The sequence below is a fragment of the Mastomys coucha genome, unplaced genomic scaffold, assembly GCF_008632895.1.
Source record: "Mastomys coucha isolate ucsf_1 unplaced genomic scaffold, UCSF_Mcou_1 pScaffold12, whole genome shotgun sequence".
In the NCBI taxonomy this organism is placed as follows: Eukaryota; Metazoa; Chordata; class Mammalia; order Rodentia; family Muridae; genus Mastomys; species Mastomys coucha.
The window spans coordinates 12580018-12598676 of record NW_022196894.1 but is presented as its reverse complement, the minus strand read 5'-3'; the positions used below and the strand labels follow the sequence as shown (position 1 = coordinate 12598676).

Genomic DNA, 18659 nt, shown 5'->3' with positions numbered 1-18659 from the left:
TTTGGAGGGGAAACTGGGAATGGAGAAATTTACATGTAAATAAAGAAAATATCTAATAAAAAAAATAAGTCAAAAAAAATCTTGAAGTACAAGAACTTGGCTTCAGTTTCTGATGAAAGATTTTCTTACCCTCTCTGATTAATAAAAAATGTTTTTCATTAATGTTGAGGCCTGGGTAACTGCTGCCTGTCTAGCCAGCCATTTTATGCTGTTATTACTGTTACTGGGAAACTTTCTCATGCCCAAGTTGACTGCAGATTCTGTTATATTATGTGCTTTGATGCTCTTGGAAACCAATCACAATAGAGGTCAGTTAGAATTGTTGTGTATAGTTAGCCACAACAAGCTTGGACCAGAACCAACTGCCCAGCACTACTTCCTTCCTGTGCATGAACTTTCATGGCTTTTGCTTTTATATGCTGCCCCTGGGATAGACCCCAACATAGGAGATACCTGTACCAATATAAGAACCCATTTGGAACAAGACTTCCATTTTCAGTAGGGGTTGGGTAAAGTTTTAAGTTCCCAAGACCTCTCTGGGAACTGGCATTTTACTTGGCATAAAGAGCCATGTACATGTCTAACTGACATCTGGGTTGGCAAATTAAGACATGAATATCAAACAAGGTGTCCCCCACCACAGTTGATTACCCTAACCAATGAGAACAGAATAAGTGTCACAAAGACATGTTCTTAAGGAAGTTCCCTATTCCTAAATCCTGATTGGTGGAATAACTTGGCACAGATGTTTGTAGATTTCAGGCTTAACAGCTCTGTAGGATTCTGGCTTGGAGTCTCAGACAGTTCAGAATCTGGTCTACAGCCCTGACTGATTGATTAGTTCCAGGGTTAATGCTTAATAAACTACTCCTGTCTGACTGAGATTGCTGTTCATGTGGTTTGTGAGGTGGCTCCTGGACCCCCACATCTAAAAATATACCCTGACACCCACAGTGTTAAGTTTTTAAAGCAGGAATAAACTTTTTATTCTAGAATCATTCATCATGTTTTATCAAATCCTTAGTTTTATCTGTTGCAAAGAACAGAAAACAACTCTTATTAAACAAGGATTCCAGTTGTGCTTCGGACCACATGGTGCTGGGCAAGGAGCTCAGGGCTGCACCACCCAGTAGTGTGCCCACTAGACAGCCTCGCAGCCACTTCCTGTGTGTGGTAGTCTGGTTCCAGTCAGGTCGCTGCCACCAGCCTGCTCAGCTCACACAACTTTGTGTCTGTGCTCCGAGTTCCAGGATGCTATTGCTATGTGTACTCAATGTTATTACTATTTACTGGGGAGCAAACCTTGAGCCTCAGACATGCCAGACTGCTGTACTTATAGTCTTAATATCAGTATAATGACTCCAGGAACCCTAGGACCATTTCTTACCTTCCCCATTTTCCCTGCTTGGGGTTCTTTTGTTTGTATTTTGAGACAGTCTTCCTATATAGCTTTGGCAGGTCTTGAAATTGTGGCAGTTACCCAGCCTTGGCCTCCTCAGCACTGGGATTATAGGTGTGTGCTACCACACATGTATGTTTTCTCTTCCTAGAATTATGTGGAGAAAGTAGTCCTCCTGGTGTACTTTTACAGAGCCTATTGGCAGTATTCTATGCTGCGGCAGTCCCACTATCTGGCAGTCCCAGGTGACTGGCAGTACAGTAAGAACATCAGATCCAACACTTTTCTTCTCTTATGCTTAGAGGTTAAAAGCCAAGTTAAGTATCAAAGAGAAAAAGCTTAATTTCCATTTTATTTTAAAGGTAGACATAACTGTAAATGTACTGTATTAGTTTAAGAAACTCCTTTGATCTGGATCATCTGCTCTCCTCCTAAGAAACGAAGTCACTCTGTGGCATTCTTTACTGCTATCTATAATATTCCTAATGCAGATTTCAACTCTCAGAAGAAGTAACACAAAAAAATAGCTTTTAAGACAATATAAAGTACCATTCTCAAATCGATGCATATAATAACATCCTCATTACCCAATCGTGTGATGGTTTTGATCATGTTGAGGACTTGTTTCTGAGGGCTCTGAGTATGGCTCCGGCAGTGGTTCAGCTGGAGGTAACTATGCATCCACTGCACTCGCCAAGCTTCTCTTGTTTTTGATTCTTTATGCATCTCTTTCAGGAGTTTCATGGAGAATGAGAAATTACTCTACATAAACAGAAGAAAAAGAAAGAAAAGGTTTTGAGACATCTCGTTATGTAGCCAGGGGGGCTTCTTGTACTTCTGATAGCTCCAGTGTAGAACCATTACAGATACAACCTATGTCTAGGAAAATTAGTCTTAAAATTTGAATTGCTATCTCCTTTCTTTAAGGAATAGGATGTATATATCAGGTGTGAAAAGGAAAATACCATCCACATCTGACCACTATAGAAAATTACTTTTAAGAAGTTTTTAACTGGCCTGTTTTTCTTGTTACATGTTACAATGTGCTCTTCAGCAGTCAATTCATTTCCTTAGCTGTACATTTTTTAAAAATATATTCTACTTGTAAGTGGGTACATATGTGTATAAAGGTTTCAGGCCAACCTCAGGTGTCATTTTTTTAGATGCTGTTCACCGTCTTTTATGATGCAGGGTCTCTTACTGACCTGGAGCTTCCAGCATAGGCTAGTCTAGCTGGACAGTGAACCCTAGAGATCTGCTTGTTTCTATGGTCCCAGAACTGGGATTTAGAACCCATTGCTTTACATGAGTTCTAGGAGATTAAACCTATGCTTATTACAGTAAGCACTTTATGAACTGTGTACACTATACATTTAAAGAATATTTCAGCACTTCTTTTGAACATATTTAAGTGTTTACAATATTGAAACCAGACATTTAAATTCAAAGCATTTTTGCCAGCCCAAAGAGAAACTCTTTGCTTCTCAGTAGTCATTATTTAATCTCCACAGCGAAGGGCATTTTCTAAGTCCTATCATGGCTATTTCAAAAGAATGGTGTTAGAAAATGATGCAGTAGTTTGTGGGGATCTTTCCTTTCCAGTGTTTCTGACTCATCTGTGTTACAGTACGTCAGCACTTCACTCTTCTTGATGGCCAAGTAATGATCTATGATACAGACAGGCAGTATTTCTATCTTTCTAGATAAACTGAACGCTCTGAAAAACTGTGTACACATTGGATTTTATATCTCCCTTCTCTTGGGTGTATGTCTAGGAATGGAACTTTTGGAATACTCTAAAATGGACAACTCTGAAATTGCAAGACACATAACAATGTACATTTCTACCAGCAATCAATATACATTTCTCCATATTCCCCATTCCTTCTCCAGTAATGATTCTTTGGTGCCAGCCACCCCACTGGTGTTGACTGGTGACTCACTGATCTGACAACTAATGACATATCTTTTTTGAAGAAATACCTCAACTATTTAAGTAATTACTTTAGTTTTACTCATGTGTCTTTCTATATGTATGTGTATTTGCCCATGGAGGCTAGAAAAGAGCATAGAACCTCTGGAGCTGGGGTTGTATGCAGTAATGAGCTGCCTATAACTCTGCTGCAAAGAGTCCTAGCACTCTTAACATGCTGAGCCAGCTCTTCAGCTCCACTCCTATTTCATCTGTTTTTGAAACAGTATTTCATATAGTCCAGTCTCACCAATACTAAATTTACATATGCCAGCATGCCTGGTTTGGAGAAATGCCTACCTTTTTTTTTTTTGCCCATTTTAAAATTTGGAGAGACCATTACAGAAAACTATAACCAATCAAAATGCATAGTTGTGAAGCCAAATCCATTGGGTACATCTATAATAAAATTCTTGCACTTAAAGTTCAGGAAATCGTTGTGGAAGAAGGGGCAGAAAGACTGTAAGAGTTACAGAACAGAGTTTGCTGTAAGACCATATTTCTTTGGAATGTCAGAAGTTATACCCAATGGAAGAAGCTAAATCCCCTTTCATATGGTTGATCAGGGTAGTCCAAGTAACTGCCAAAGCAATATAGACTACTGATGCCGCCCCTGGATGCCTCTCAGAGGTTGAAGATCCTGAACACTTAGGACACTCAGAAGATTTGTACTGATCGGACCTGAAAGTCTCCTTCCTGCAGTCTAGCCTTTACGTGGTTGCTTAAAATACTATGCAGACTGCCATGGGAGGGAGGCAATAGCCTTATCCAGCTCTGACACCTATGAGCCACAATGACCAGCATGGCAGCATCTTTAAGGTCCAGTAAGAAATACTCACATGTTGGTGGTAACCATTAACTGTTTAATTGGACTTGAGCCACACTCAACAGGAGGGTAACCATGATGCCTGGTATTGGAAACCTTGACAACTTCCCATGGCTAATAAGGTCATGAATCTTAGAAAAGACTCTATTGCAACTTTTCTTTACTCTTTACCATCTTTACATCTTACCTTTACACCCACAAATATGTATATCTAACCCTTGTTGAAGAAGTTTCTCTTTATAGAAAATGGAGACCATCACAGAAAAATCACAATTAGACTCAATTCAGAGGTCAATGGAAGGTAGAAAGCCCAGAGTCCATGGATACATATGTATCATAAATCCTACATGGTTCAAGGGACATTAAAATTATAGAGCTAGACTATCACAGAGTTTGTTGTGAAACAACCACTTTTAAAAATGGCTGCATAAACATGACTGGCATAATGGCAATGTGAATCGACATAATAACGTGGAAGTGGGGTAATTGTATGAGGCCCACCTCTAGACAAAGAACTAAAGGCAACTAATGTTTTGGGAGAAGAGTATCTGGGAGGGGCTAGAGGGAAAAAAGGGAAGGGGGAAAATGATATGTTTCTACTTTAATTAAAAATATATTTTCAAAAATTGCTTTTTTTTTTTTAAACCTTGTTCAGGTATAAAGCATTGTACCTCTCTCATTCAGTGAGGGCCTCATGTAATCCCTACTGGCTTGGAAGTCACTGGATAGTTGAGGGCAACACTGAACTTCTGGTCTTGCCTCCATCAAAGTGTTGGGATTATATTATATTATTATTATTATTATTATTATTATTATATTATTATTATTATTAGTGTTGCCAAATTATATGGAGTTCTGGGGGTTCATGCATGACACACAAGTACAGTATTTCAACAACATCCTCAGTTTGTTTTGAGGCAGAGATCTTTTTGTATTGACCAGGCTGGTCTCAGATTCAGGATCCCCTTGCCTCAGTCCCCGTTGCTGAGATTACAGGTGTGAGCCACAATACCTGTCTATGAAACATTCTATATATATGGAATACTGTACCTTTATGAGGTATACAATCTGAAAACATCCTGTCATATTACATGTACTATCTTTCTACTTTAATAAAGCACATATTTTATTTATCTGCTCATTGAGCTGGAAGTCTCTTCTCCTCCCCTTCATTGTTATACATTTCTAAAGCACTCAGCGTGCATCATCTCCAAACCCCTCAGTGTAATCCCCAGCCTCCATGCACACCTGTGTGGGTCATGTTTTACCTTACATCTGTCCTCAAGCAGCTCCAGCTTCTCAGCTGAGAGCAGGCTCTGTAAGTATCCCTGCCCATGTGCTCCCAGGACTGGGGTGTCACTCTTCTTCACCTGCCTGTCTTACTTAGAATGGAGCTAGGAGTACAATAGTGTCTTTTTCCTGACAATTTGAGAGGCAGTCACCCTCAGCTTATTAAGGAGGCCCTTACCACCAAATTCTTAAATTCATGCCATCCTATTCTAACCATCTGCTTTCCCCCAATACATTTCTGCATGTTTGCTTTTGTTTCTGTCCATGTCTAAATAATAAATCAGCATTTCACATTCTCCTAACACACTCAGCTTGTCAGCGTTTCTATGTTATATCGGCTGGTAAACCAGGCTCTGTCTAACTCATGTGCATACCTGCTCTCCTCCTGCACTGGGGTTCAGTGCCATTACATTGTTTGGAGACAACTCAGCAGGTTGTGTGGACAATGGCCTCCACCATGATTCCATGCCCTTTCCAGTCTTCCTCTATAGTTTAGTAAAGCAAATGCATCCATGTTGAGGCTGCACTGTGAACTTCCATAAGGTAACTCACTTCAGCAATCCAGTCTCTCTGTTTTCAACCCAACAGTTCCCCTATTCTTCATTATGTGCCTCCAAGCTGCTCCTTAGACCTTGTTTGCTCTTCCTTTTTCTGCATTCTCATCCACTTGCCTTCAGAGATTTCTTCAGAGATATGTAGGTGTAGTGGTTTTGAAATACTTGGCCCATAGGAAATGGTACTGCTAGGAGGTGTGGCCTTGTTGGAGGAAGTGTATCACTGTGGGGGTGGGTTTTGAGACCTTCCTCCTAGCTGCTTGCAAGACAGTCTTCTCCAGTTTGCCTTTGGAATAAGAGGTAGAACTCTTAGCTCCTCCTCCTACACCATGCCTTCATGGAAGCTGCATTATCATCTCTCCTTGATGATAATGGATTGAACCTCTGAACCTATAAGCCAGCTCCAATTAAATGTTGTCCTTTAGAAGAGTTGCCTTGGTCATGGTGTCTCTTCACAGGAATGGAAATCCTAACTAAGACAGCAGGCAACAGTTTCCTGCCATAGGACGTATTTTTCTTGGACTCCGTCTTTCCTCCACCCTGCTCTCTGACTTAGGCACGGCTACCAGCACCGCAGTCAGCACAGCACAGCATCTGTTAATTCTCTGTCCTTCTCCAAAGTTTCTCACTTTACAATGACATGGTACTGCGAAGCTCATATCAACCACCTGGTTCTAGGAGCTTCTTAGAGGGTTCTCACACGTTAGTAGAACCAAAACTCCAATCTGGAGACTGAGGGTCTGAGGTTATTCTTAGGTCTCACATGTTACTCTTTTGGTCCTACTTCCTGGCACTGGGACGTCACTCCTCATAGGACAGAGAGTATCTGTATCCTTATGGGTGAGGCACAAGAACTCACCTTTAACCCAGTTCACCATGCCCTACAATACACTAAATTCTTAAAATCCTGTTGTGACTGCTTGCCTTTAGTTTTCAATTGGACATACTTTCCAAAAGATTTTCTCTGTTCCTAAGAATAAAGTGTCCTTCCAGCATCATGGTCCTTCAGTTCTTATCACCAAGTCAGAATTGTACATCTGTTGGCTCCACAAAGCACTTTCTGCTATATATATAGTAAAGGGCTTGACAATAAAAAGAATCAAAACTCAAATTGTACATTCACTGCTTCTATAAATAAGACAATGAAGGTTTCCTGTGTCCCTTAGGTATGCAATATTATTTTTCTCTCTATCCCTAATGTTATTGATATTGTTAGCCATTCATTTCCATACAAATATACTGCTTAAAAATGCTAAAGAAAAGCAAGTATCACACAGAGGATCCCAGTTATCTCAGTGTTCCTCACAAGATTGTGTAGTCATTTTGTTCCTCGTTCTTCCTGTCTTGTCATACTCTACCCCAGCTTGGAGAAGCTGGGCAGCAGTAGAAAGTGTTTACTGCTCGTCCCTGGAGGACTAGAACTCTGGCCTTCTCCACTTCACATGTAGCTTAGTGAGAGGTTTGGTTATGCCTGTTCTTCTGCAGTCAGAGCCAAGCTAGGCCCTGGAAGGCAACAATGAAGGCTTTTGTTAGGAAGTGTATGCTTTCTTTCCCTGAAGGTTTCAAAGAGAAACTGCTTTTAGTCGAGGAAGATCTGTTGTGGAAGGAGTACGGTAACATATTTGTAGCTATTTCCAACTCTCAGGGTTAACCTGTCACTGCCAAGGCTGCTATGTGCAAGTCACATAAAAGCAATGCAGGGCAGAGAGCTGAGGGACAGAGGCAGACCACTGCGGAAAGAAACTGAGATATGCCTAATGGCAGCCTTTCAGATGGCTTCTTAATTACTACGACTGAGAAATTTATTTTATTCTTGAAGCCCTCCTAATACACCACAAAGAATATATAAATGAACATTTAAACTGATAAAATAGAATGGTTAACTATTTTAAGTAGACTAAGGGTTATAAAGAAGGTTTATAAGAGCAGTTAAAAAATGGCATTAAAATAACAAGCTGACGAACTGAGTACAGGGTCCCCAGTGAAGGAGTGAGAGATAGGACCAATGGAGTTGAGGGGTTTGCAGCCCCTTAGGACGAACAACAATATGAACTAACTAGTACCCTCAGAGCTCCCAGAGTCTCAACCACCAACCAAGGTCTGCACATGGTGGGACTGATTGTTCTGGCAGCGCGTGTATAGTGGAGGATTGCAAATTCGATCATCAATGGGAGGAGAGGACCTCAGCCCTGTGAAGGTTCTGTGCCCCAGTGTGGGGGAATGCCAGGGCCAATAAGCAGGAGAGGGTGGGGTGGCAGGCATGGGGAGTAAGGAGGCAGCTGGAGTTTGTTTTTGTTGTTTTTGTTTGTTTCTTTGTTTTTTAGAGGGGAAACTGGGAAGGGAGAAATTTACATGTAAATAAAGAAAATATCTAATAAAAATTAAAAAAAAAATAAATAAATAACAAGCTGAGCCAGGCAGTGGTGGCGCATGCCTTTAATCCCAGCACTTGGGAGGCAGAGGCAGGCAGATTTCTGAGTTCAAGGCCAGCCTAGTCTACAGAGTGAGTTCCAGGACAGCCAGGGCTACACAGAGAAACCCTGTCTCGAAAAACAAAAACAAAAAAAAACTCAACAAAATAACAAACTGAATATATTAAAATATAATTAATATTTTAATAAATACATAATTTTCAAGAAACATAAGCATAAGATCTGATTATTAAATGAAAGACATCTACAAACTAAACCTACAAACCTTGTAACCTTCAAGGATTCATTTTTCTAAATTATATAAATCTGGCATTACATTTATTTGCTTTTAAACAATACAAAATAATCATTTTCAAATAATAAATAGGTTTCTAATAAGCCTATTTTGAAGCTTTGTAATTTAAAGTAAATTTATTTATCTTCAAACTTATTTATTCTCCAACTGTTGGATATGGAACCCAAGGGCCTTGGTAGGTAAGACTTCTACCACTGAACTACATCCTAGCTTCCAAAATTACTTCCTTATAAAGATAATAAGATCAATTAATTATTTTCATGTTTTAGAGGAAAGTTAAGAAAAGAGCTAGTTCAGGGAGCTACCAAGAAGCCCCAGAAGAGCGCTGAAAGAGAGTGTACCTGCTTCCAGGCGCTTTCTATCATCTTCATTTTCATGGTGAATCTGCAGCTCTGAAGCATGCAACGAACATCTTCCTTTGGCTCGTACGCATCCCTGTCAATGGACTCTTCATCCTCATCCACACTCATACTGTGATCTCCTGAAGGAGCAGTCAGTCTCTCCTCTATTTTACTGAGAAAGAAGCAGCTACACAAAAAATAAGAAATAGGGTGCAATGTCAGAGTCATGAAAGCTACCTAATGTCCGAGAGGAGACTGCAGCAATACACCACAGAACTGACAGGAATTAAGGTTTTACTTGTCTTACAGTATGAATATACCAGAAGGGATTACATTTCTCCGCATTTAATAAACACACTCTTCTAAAATAAAGCATTTAAATTTAAATGTTTCTCTCTAAACGAGCAGTACACAATGTCTTCGCTCAAAAGCCATTTATGTCATTGTATCTCCAATCTAAGGTCCTATTCCCAGAGACAAAAAACGTAAAGTAACGAAGAGGTTAAAAACAATCACTGATGGGTCTGGGCATGGCAGTACATATCTGTAATCTCAAATGAGGAAAGGGAGTGGGAGAATCGGCTCAAGTCTTAGGCCAGCCTGGTGCACAGTGAGTCCTCAGTCACTGTGTCACACAGTGAGATTCTGCCTGACAAAAGGAAACACTGAAAACTTTTGAAATAGGTATGTCCCAAGTTTGATTTCCTTGCACATGCAGCCCGCATCTTTTCAATTATTCTCCATCCCTGGGGATTTTTTTTTTTTAAACACTCAAACAGAAATAGTTATTTTTCAATATATAGCCTTGGTTGGTCTTGAACTTGATATGTAGACTAGCCTGGAACCAAATTTACAAAAATATTATTGCTTCTGACTCCTGAGTGTTGGGATTATAGGTATAGGTTACTGTGTATATAAATTGTAATTTATATGCCATTTCATACAAATACATATAAATGAAAGATCATATATAAATTTATACACATATATTATAATTTACACCTATGATTTTTGTTTAAGTGATATATTTTACATTACTATCAGTAGTACTAGCAAAGAGGTATATCATACAAAGCTGTCCCCTAATCAATCAAATAACTTCTAGCTGTTCATCTAGGGTTTAACTTTTTTCCTTCTCTTCTTTCTTCTCCTCCTTCTTCCTGTCATTTCTGGGGGAGATGGGGGTCTTGTTATATTATTCAAACTGGTCTCAAATTTGTAGGCTCAAGTAATCTTTCCATTTCAGCTGCTTAATTAACTAAGAGTGCAGATATGTACTAGGAAAACAACTGAATCTAATTTCTTAGAGACATTATAGTCAAACTAGTGTGCCTCTTACCTACCTGCATTTTCCTTCCTTTTCTGGAAACCAAGACACCAGCCTTTCCCACCGTGGACCTGCTTCTATTCTTGTTACACTACTCAGCACTCCTGACCCCAAGCAGCTCATCCTGCCCCTCTTCCCCAAAAGCTACTATTGTTTTAATCTTCTACTGCTTTAAATCACATTGAAAACAGTTACAGATAAGCAAAAAGTGTTACAAAATGGGCACTTGATCACAGATCAGATAGGGAGGAATGTGTGCACATGAGATGGGCTGTCCCAGGTAAGGAGAAATTAATCCAGTTTCACCTATCAGAGGGGACAGATGTGTAGGAGTTTTACCATCCTGGGGAGCACAGGGCCCAAAAGGGGACTGCCTTTCCTAAAAGTAACAGTTTTGACTTTAGGATGGCACTATGTGCCCCTTGCAGCCTACCTCTGTGTTGCCTAGAAACTGTGAACAGTGCAAAATAAAATTCCTGAGAATGGAAAACAATTCAAAGCCACAGGCTGCACGTGCAGGGAATTAAAACTAGGGAGTAAGTTCTGACACTAGAATGACTCTCTTGTTTTGTTCTTTTTTACTTTGCCATATGAGTGCCTGGTGCCATGGGCAATGTGGGGTGTTAGGGCCTGTGATGTTGTCCAGAGGACCCCAGGAAAGGACTTAGGTTCATGAAGATTGAAAGGGCTCCTGATGGGATATGGCCACTGAAGGATCTGTAAGAGCTGTGCAAAGAACTCCATACATAAGCATACAGGTGAAGCACAGAATGAGAACCATGTTTGGAAGGCCTGACCATGAACAAGGCAGCCTCCTTGGTCTCTAATGCCAGTGCCAAACATCATACAAAAGCCAGAGTGTACACAAGAGACTATTCATAAATCCAAGATACAATCCAAAATTGATTAAAAAAAAAAAAGGATGAGGAAAGTAAAAGAACTGTCAGTGAAAAGAGTCAACAGACATGAGTCAGAATAATCATTTCAAACATGATCCAAGACATCAAGAAAGCATACATAATTGGGCTGGAGAGGTAACTGTAGTTGAGAGCACACACTACTTTCCATGGGCACTTAGCTCAGTTGTCTGCATCCAGGCCAGACAGCTCACAACTGCCTTAGAATCTGAGGTTTTTAGGCAAGGTACCACATACCTTTAACTCCAGCACTTGGGAGACAAAGGTCTGCAGTTACTTTTCATTGATAAAAGAAGAATTTCATCAGGAAGTAATAACACCTACCAATGTGATGGCTAATATCAATTTGACAGGATCTAGAGTCACATAGGAAACAAGCCTTAGGCATACCTGTGAGGGATTATTTAGACTAGGTTACCCCCTGGGATGACCTGTGAGGGATTATTTAGACTAGGTTACCCCCTGGGATTACCTGTGAGGGATTATTTAGACTAGGTTACCCCTGGGATTACCTGTGTGGGGTTATCTAGACTAGGTTACCATCTGGGATTACCTGTGAGGGCCTATCTAGATTTCCTGGGACAGGGGTCCTAAATAAAAAGGAGAAAAACCAGTTTATGATCAGCATTCATCATTCTCTACCTTCTGCTATGAATAAAGTAACAACCAGCTGCTTCAAGTTCTCATTGCCATGCCTTCCAAGTGATGATAGACTACATCCCTGAACTGTGACTTTGAAATAAATTCATTCTCCTTAAATTGTTTTGTCAGGTTATTTCATAATAGTAACAGGAAAATTTAAAACCAAAGGGAAAAATAGACAATTTCACAATCAACAGTCTGACAATCCCTACTGCAGCAGTTGAGAGAGTGAGACAAAAAGTAGCAAGTTGTCTATGTCTATGATAGTTTGAGATCATGAAAAAAGTGAGAGATGAGGATCAAGTCACAACAATGTCTCACTAGAAGACTGAATAAAAATGTGGTATTTGTCGCCTCCCTGAACTCGAGGTATTTTCTATTTTCACTTTCAGAATGTCCGCACCTTCAGCGACTGGCTTAATCCCTAAACAAAGTCTGAAGTTGCAAGGAATTAACAGCAGACATTCTATGCATATTTCCAAAGCATACTGAAAAATATAAAGGATACAAAAAAAGTTAGAGAGGGGAATATCTATACCTCACCATAAGATTTAAGTTGATAACCATGGAACAAGGGTCAAAACAACAAGAAATAATTTTTCAACTATAGAGATGAGATTAGCAGACAAGACCTTGAGAGAGTTGAGTCGCAGGACGCAGGGCATTTGCACACCTCAGACTGTCTCCCATGTTAGTTTCTTACTGGTTTCAAGGAAGAAGAAAAAAGGTGGAAGTAGTACAAGAGCCAGAGGACTTTCATATGGTAGGATGAGACACCAAGTCTCATCATGAGGAAACAAGACAACCATAAATGGAGGAACAATTCACACTGTCAGCATGATATGACACACAACAGGGTTCAGGACTGCTGCAGAATTAAAAAGACCAAAGAAATAAAACAAAATGCAGCCCATAATTCTGGACTAGATCTGCTCCTACAGGACATGTACACTGCAGGGCTTCAAAGGACACTGAGAGGACAGCCGAAGACCGCAACTGGACAGCAGGCTCAAGACGAGAACAGGAAAATTATCAATGTGTTTAGTAAAAGAAAGGAACAGACATAAAAAAATAAGAGCATATGAGGGATGCTACTCATGTGCAGATCACTTAGGAAGTAAGTATATGCAAGGGAGAAACAGAGAGAATAATGTGCTTATGTGCTTTTTGTGCTTATGTAATAAAATATCAAAAGTGTTCAAACAAAATGAAAGCTTGGTAAAAAGGTACACACGAGAGTTCTACATTTCTTGCAGTTTCCTCACAAATAAGGATATTTCCCAAAATAAAAAATAAAATGAAAAAAATTGGTAATAGATGAAAACAGAACATGGTACTGGGGTTGGAGTCTCTGAGTACTGCTTGCTATTGATAGTTCACAAATAATTGACAACCTCTGATTCCATGGCCTCTTTCCTGGACAATACAGGGTGAGGTCTGGACAGGGCATTCCCTTTATCAGAGAAGGGGAGTGGCTATGTGAGGCATACTTGGAGGAAAAGAGGGCTGCAACCAGGATATAAAGTGAATAAATAAATTAAAAGAAAAAGAGGAACATGATCGCAGAACTGGGAACTAAACACAACTATATTTGGGAACTAGGAAGCAAAAGACCAACTGTTAAAAACACAAGGTTTAAAATAGAACAATGAAGAATCATTACACACCAGTCTTCTTTCCTGACTACTGTAAAAGAAGAGAAGATGCAGGGCTGCCCCCAGCACAGCCAGTGCTTACAACCACAGCTAGTTGACAGCAAGGATCCCTTAGAAGAAATGTGGGACTGAGGGAAGCACTGCAGCCATGACGATTTGTTAGAAGAGCTTGTATAGGTGATCAGTATGGCAGAGGTAGGCTAGACATATTTTCATAAGCTTTGGTCTCAAAAAATCTCCTGCTGGCAATTCTAGAAAAGAATACTGATTTGGCTCAGTAAGATCATATACTACCGATTTGTGATGATGTCATCCCAGATGTGCATTGGGTCTGTCACAGCATCTGGGTATCTGCTGGTCCAGGTTTTTAGAAGTCTCCTTAGGGGACCCAGAGATGATAAGTCACCTAAAAATAATAATATTAGAGACTGATCATATCTACAGCTGAATGACAAGAAGAACTTACAGAATAGAGCCAGCATTAGGAAATAGAAACCTAACTCAGATTTCTTATTTTTTAAGAATGAAAAGTATAACATGTAAAAAAAAGCCCTAGCAAATTAAAATCAAACAGCAAACTAAAAACCCTGACACCTTTATTGTTCATTCACAAAAGTTAATACATGTCAGTATACAAAATGCAATATAAACACCATTACTTCAAGACTATTTATGTATGTATATGTGTGTGTGTGTGTGTGTGTGTGTGTGTGTATATATATATATATATATATATATATATGAAAATAAACATAACAAATCTTTTTACATTCACCACAGGTCTACAGTCTTTTATCTGCAATTTAAAAACTTAAAAAGCACTGAAAACTAAATGCTTTCACAGGGTTATGATGCATTTTCTTGAGGGCTAAATATAATCTGAACTGGAACAAGGTAACTCAGTCTTGATTATCAGTGTGGATACTGACAACTTACAGTGGGCACTCAGCAATGAACCTAATTCTCAAATATGTATCAGCCCTAGGATCATACAGGGCACAATTCTAATATATAAAACAATCTATAATCCTCATGATTTTGAAATCTCACACTGCTAATGTTCTCTCTTTCTATGGCTAGGAAGCAGTGGTGAGGAATACCAGTTCAGACCACTCAGCTCAGCTCAGATGGCCCTGGGTTTCAATCTGTAACTTAACTTGTACCATCTTAGGCAACTTAGTTTAATTAACCTCTAGGGCACTACAAAACAGGAGGGAAAACTCTACATCTCATAAAGTTGTTACACTATTTTAAAACAGTTTACAAAGCTAAGCAAAGAGTTCTTAAAAAAAATGAGACACAAAGGGTTGAGAAACAAAGAAATGCTCAACATCCTTAGTCATCAGAGAACTGCAAATTAAAACTCCTTTGAGATTCCTTCCATCTTACTCCTGTCAGAATGGCCAAGATCAATAAGACAATGACAGTTCATGCTGGTTAGGATGCGAAGTAAGAGAAAAACTAATCCATTGATGGTGGGAATGGAAAATTGTAGTTACTATGGAAATGAGTGATAGATCTTCAGGAAGCTGGGGACAGATCTACCTCAAGATCCAACTATACCACTCTTGGGCATATTCCCAAAGGACTCTACTTAATTTCATTAGGAGTCATTTTATTCTTTTAGCAGAACAGTAGTATTTAGTTTTCCCCTAGGCCCATGACCTATCTAGTCTCAAGTAAATGGCCACCAAGCAATGTCAGACATGGCTTCCATCTCATGGAGTGGGCTAGTTACTCCCATGATGTTTGTGCCACTACTGTATGGTTATCTCTCACAAACAGGTCATTGTTGTAGGTTTGTAGTTTGTTTGAAGTTGGGTTGTAGTTACCTTTCATGTCTGCACAGTACTTTCCAATACCATGAACACTAGTAGTACGGGTAAAGGAAAGCTCTAAGTACCAGCTTGACTTCTCCCCCTTTAATGAGATCTGTTATTGTTGTCTTCATCAGTTTATAGAAAGTAACCAATGGCCTAGGCAGTAACCTGAGATGTTTGGGGATTCCATGGGGTCCCTTTGGTTAATGACCAACTGAATGTAACACATTCCTAGCACTGGAGGTTTCACTTGGTGCCAAAGGTGTATAGTTGGGGCACTGTCTTCCCCTGTTACTTGATAAGTCCATTTAGATTTCTTTTACATTGTTTTAAGAACCTTTTACTCAGACACTATTGTGGATGCCAAGAAGTGCATGCTGAAAGGAGCCTGATATGGCTGTCTCCGGAAAGGCTCTGCCAGAGCCTTACAAATAGAGATGGATGTTAGAAGTCAACCATTGGACTGAGCTCAGGGTCTCTAATAGATGAGTTAGAGAATGGAGTGAAGGAATTGAAGGGGTTTGCAACCCCATAGGAAGAACAACAATATCAACCAACCAGACCCTCTAGAACTCCCAGGGACTAAGCCATCAACAAAGGAGTACACAGGGCTACAGCTGCATAGGTAGCAGAGGATTGCCTTGTCATGGATCAATGGGAAGAGAGGTCCTTGATCCTATGAAGGCTTGATAGATGCCCCACTGTAGGGGAATTGAGGGTGGGGAGGTGGGAGTGAGTGGGTGTGTGGAGGAACACCCACATAGAAGAAGGGGGAGGGAGGATGTGATAGGGTGTTTCTGGGAGGGAGGGAAATAGGGAAAGGGAATAACATTTGAAATGTAAATAAAGAAAATATCCAATTAAAAAAAAAAAAAGAACCTCAGGCCCATCCCTGCAATCACTCTCCGAGCATTTCAAGCTGCCAGAATTTTGTTTGGCCTATTTGCAGTACTCAGAACAGTGGTGCTGGCCTGTCTTAAATACTTAGCCTAATGATGTCAAAAGGTATATTTTTGGAACATATCCAAGGCAGTTTCACCTTACTCATTAAGTTTGGCTTCACTATGCAAAAATTCAGGTGCCAAAAAACCCCTCCCCAATTAGCAAGGAAAAAAATAAGAAGTTAGAAACTTACCATGTTTACATATAAAACTGAGGAACTCCTCAATTTCTGCTAAAGTCTGTACAGACTGTAACTTGGCGAGTCTACTTCTATACAAGAGGACATCAATACTAGAATAATTCTAGAAAAAAGGAAGTCAGATTTGTCATAAAGGCAATTTACTACTTAAAACTTTGAATAAAGTTTTGAAAAGCATGATATAGCCACTACCCTATAAACGTAAGAATCATTCAGTGTATTTCAGAGTACTTAATGATTATGCACTGGAAACAATTATTAAATGAATTAATTTTAAAAATTTAGGGTTTCAATTACAGTTTGGTTTAACTGTACCAGTACGATCAGGGTAATCTGGCCATCACAGTCCTTGGCTCTGTCATCTCTGACCTTTTCTCCTAGTGAGGACCCACTCCAGGCCTAGTTACATGGCAGGCAGCCATCATGGTCCTTGGTTCTGTCATCTCTGACCTATTCTCCTAGTGAGGACCCACTCCAGGCCTAGTTACATGGCAGGTAAATGCATCCACACGTTACCTTCCTAATCTGCACTAATTTAAAAGTCATAGTATCTTATAATATAAAATTATGAACCACAGTAGCCAGGTTTTTAAAAAAATGTATCTTTGCGTGTTTGAGTGAGTATGGATGCATGCCAGGGTCCAAGTGTCAGAGGACAACCCTGGGTATCAGTCCTCTCATTCTTCTTTTGTTGGCTGTTGTACACACCAGGTTAGAGGGACTGTCCTAGTTTGCTCCTTTGTTGTGACACTAAAATACTATGCCCCAAAACAACTTGGGGAGAAGGATGTACCTGGTTTACAGGTTACAGTTTTACTACCAAAGGAAGCCAAGGAACTCAAAGCAGGCACTTAGAGGCAGGAACTAGGCAGAGGCCACAGAAGAATAAATGCTCCTTAGTAGCTTGCTTCCCAAGTACATTCAGCTTTCTTTCTTTTTCCTTTTTTAATGATTCTTTTTTTATTTTTTTATGTGCATTTGTGTTTTGCTTGCATGTATGTCTGTATGAAGGTAGATCCTCTGCAACTGGAGTTACGGACATTTGTAAGCTGCTAGTGGGAACTGAATCCCCCTGGTTCAGCTTGCTTTCTTAAACAACTGGGGACCACCTGCCCAGGCTGGTACCAGCTGGTAGGCTAGGCCCTCCCACATCAATTAAGGCCCTCCCATCACCAATTAAGAAAATGCCCCAGAGATATGCCCAAGACCAATCTGAATGGGGCAAATTCCTCAACTGAGATTTCCTCTAACCAGCACATGGAGTGAGCTTCTAGAGATGCTCCATCTCCTATTTCATCAAAAGCATGCTGCAGTTACAGATACTGTATCTACGTCGTTTTACATGGCTCCTGGGAATCTGATCTGGGTTGCCGTGTTAACAAGTACCTTCTCCACTGAGCCATCTCTCCAGGCCCAAAAACAAGTCTTTCTAGTCAGTTTACTAATTTACTTTAAAATGATAAAAAAAAAAAAAAGAAAGAAAGAAAAAGAAAAGAATAAATGCCTATGTTTCTAAAATTAATGGTTGATAGACTCTTAGTGATTCAGAGAGGAAACAGTCCAACCCACAACTATGAAAACAGAGAAGAAAGGGCAGAAAATGAATAGGGCATATGATCTGATTTCTCAGTCAAATTCTGCAGTATTAAACCTTACATTGCTTTTAACTAGTTCTTTCAGAGTAAATGGAACGCATTTTAAGCAAGTATTAACCTCCCTGGTGTGACCACCTGAAGAATATTTTATGTTGTCTTGAATACTACTGCGCTGGGGCCACCCAGAGAGATTGGATCTGTCTGTGCATTTATTTATAAATCAAGTAAACTTCAATACAACTATTCCACAGAGAAAATTCTACACTGCATAGTGTGAGAAAAATTAAACTAAAGAAATAACAAAAAGTAGAACATTTACAACAGTGGGGAAAAAAGATTGAGACAAAGGATGAAGAACGCTATTAGAAGAATCCAAAGAAAGAACAGGTACTATATGAGAGAGAAGGTTCTGCTTGATGGTGGTGGTGGTGGTGGTGGTGGTGGTGGTGGGGT

The 18659-nt window shown here is 39.8% G+C and overlaps 1 protein-coding gene across 1 annotated transcript in view; it reads right to left on the bottom strand.

Moving 5' to 3' along the window:
* The window catches only part of Prkdc (protein kinase, DNA-activated, catalytic subunit), a 204043-nt gene that overhangs the window by 35677 nt on the left and 149707 nt on the right, over nucleotides 1–18659 (bottom strand). Inside the window, exons 67-70 of the mRNA XM_031363186.1 lie at nucleotides 16606–16714; nucleotides 13945–14056; nucleotides 9110–9296; nucleotides 1987–2161 (exon numbers count right to left, since the gene is read on the bottom strand). Coding sequence (XP_031219046.1) covers nucleotides 1987–2161; nucleotides 9110–9296; nucleotides 13945–14056; nucleotides 16606–16714 — 583 coding nt within the window. The remainder of the gene's footprint in view (nucleotides 1–1986; nucleotides 2162–9109; nucleotides 9297–13944; nucleotides 14057–16605; nucleotides 16715–18659) is intronic.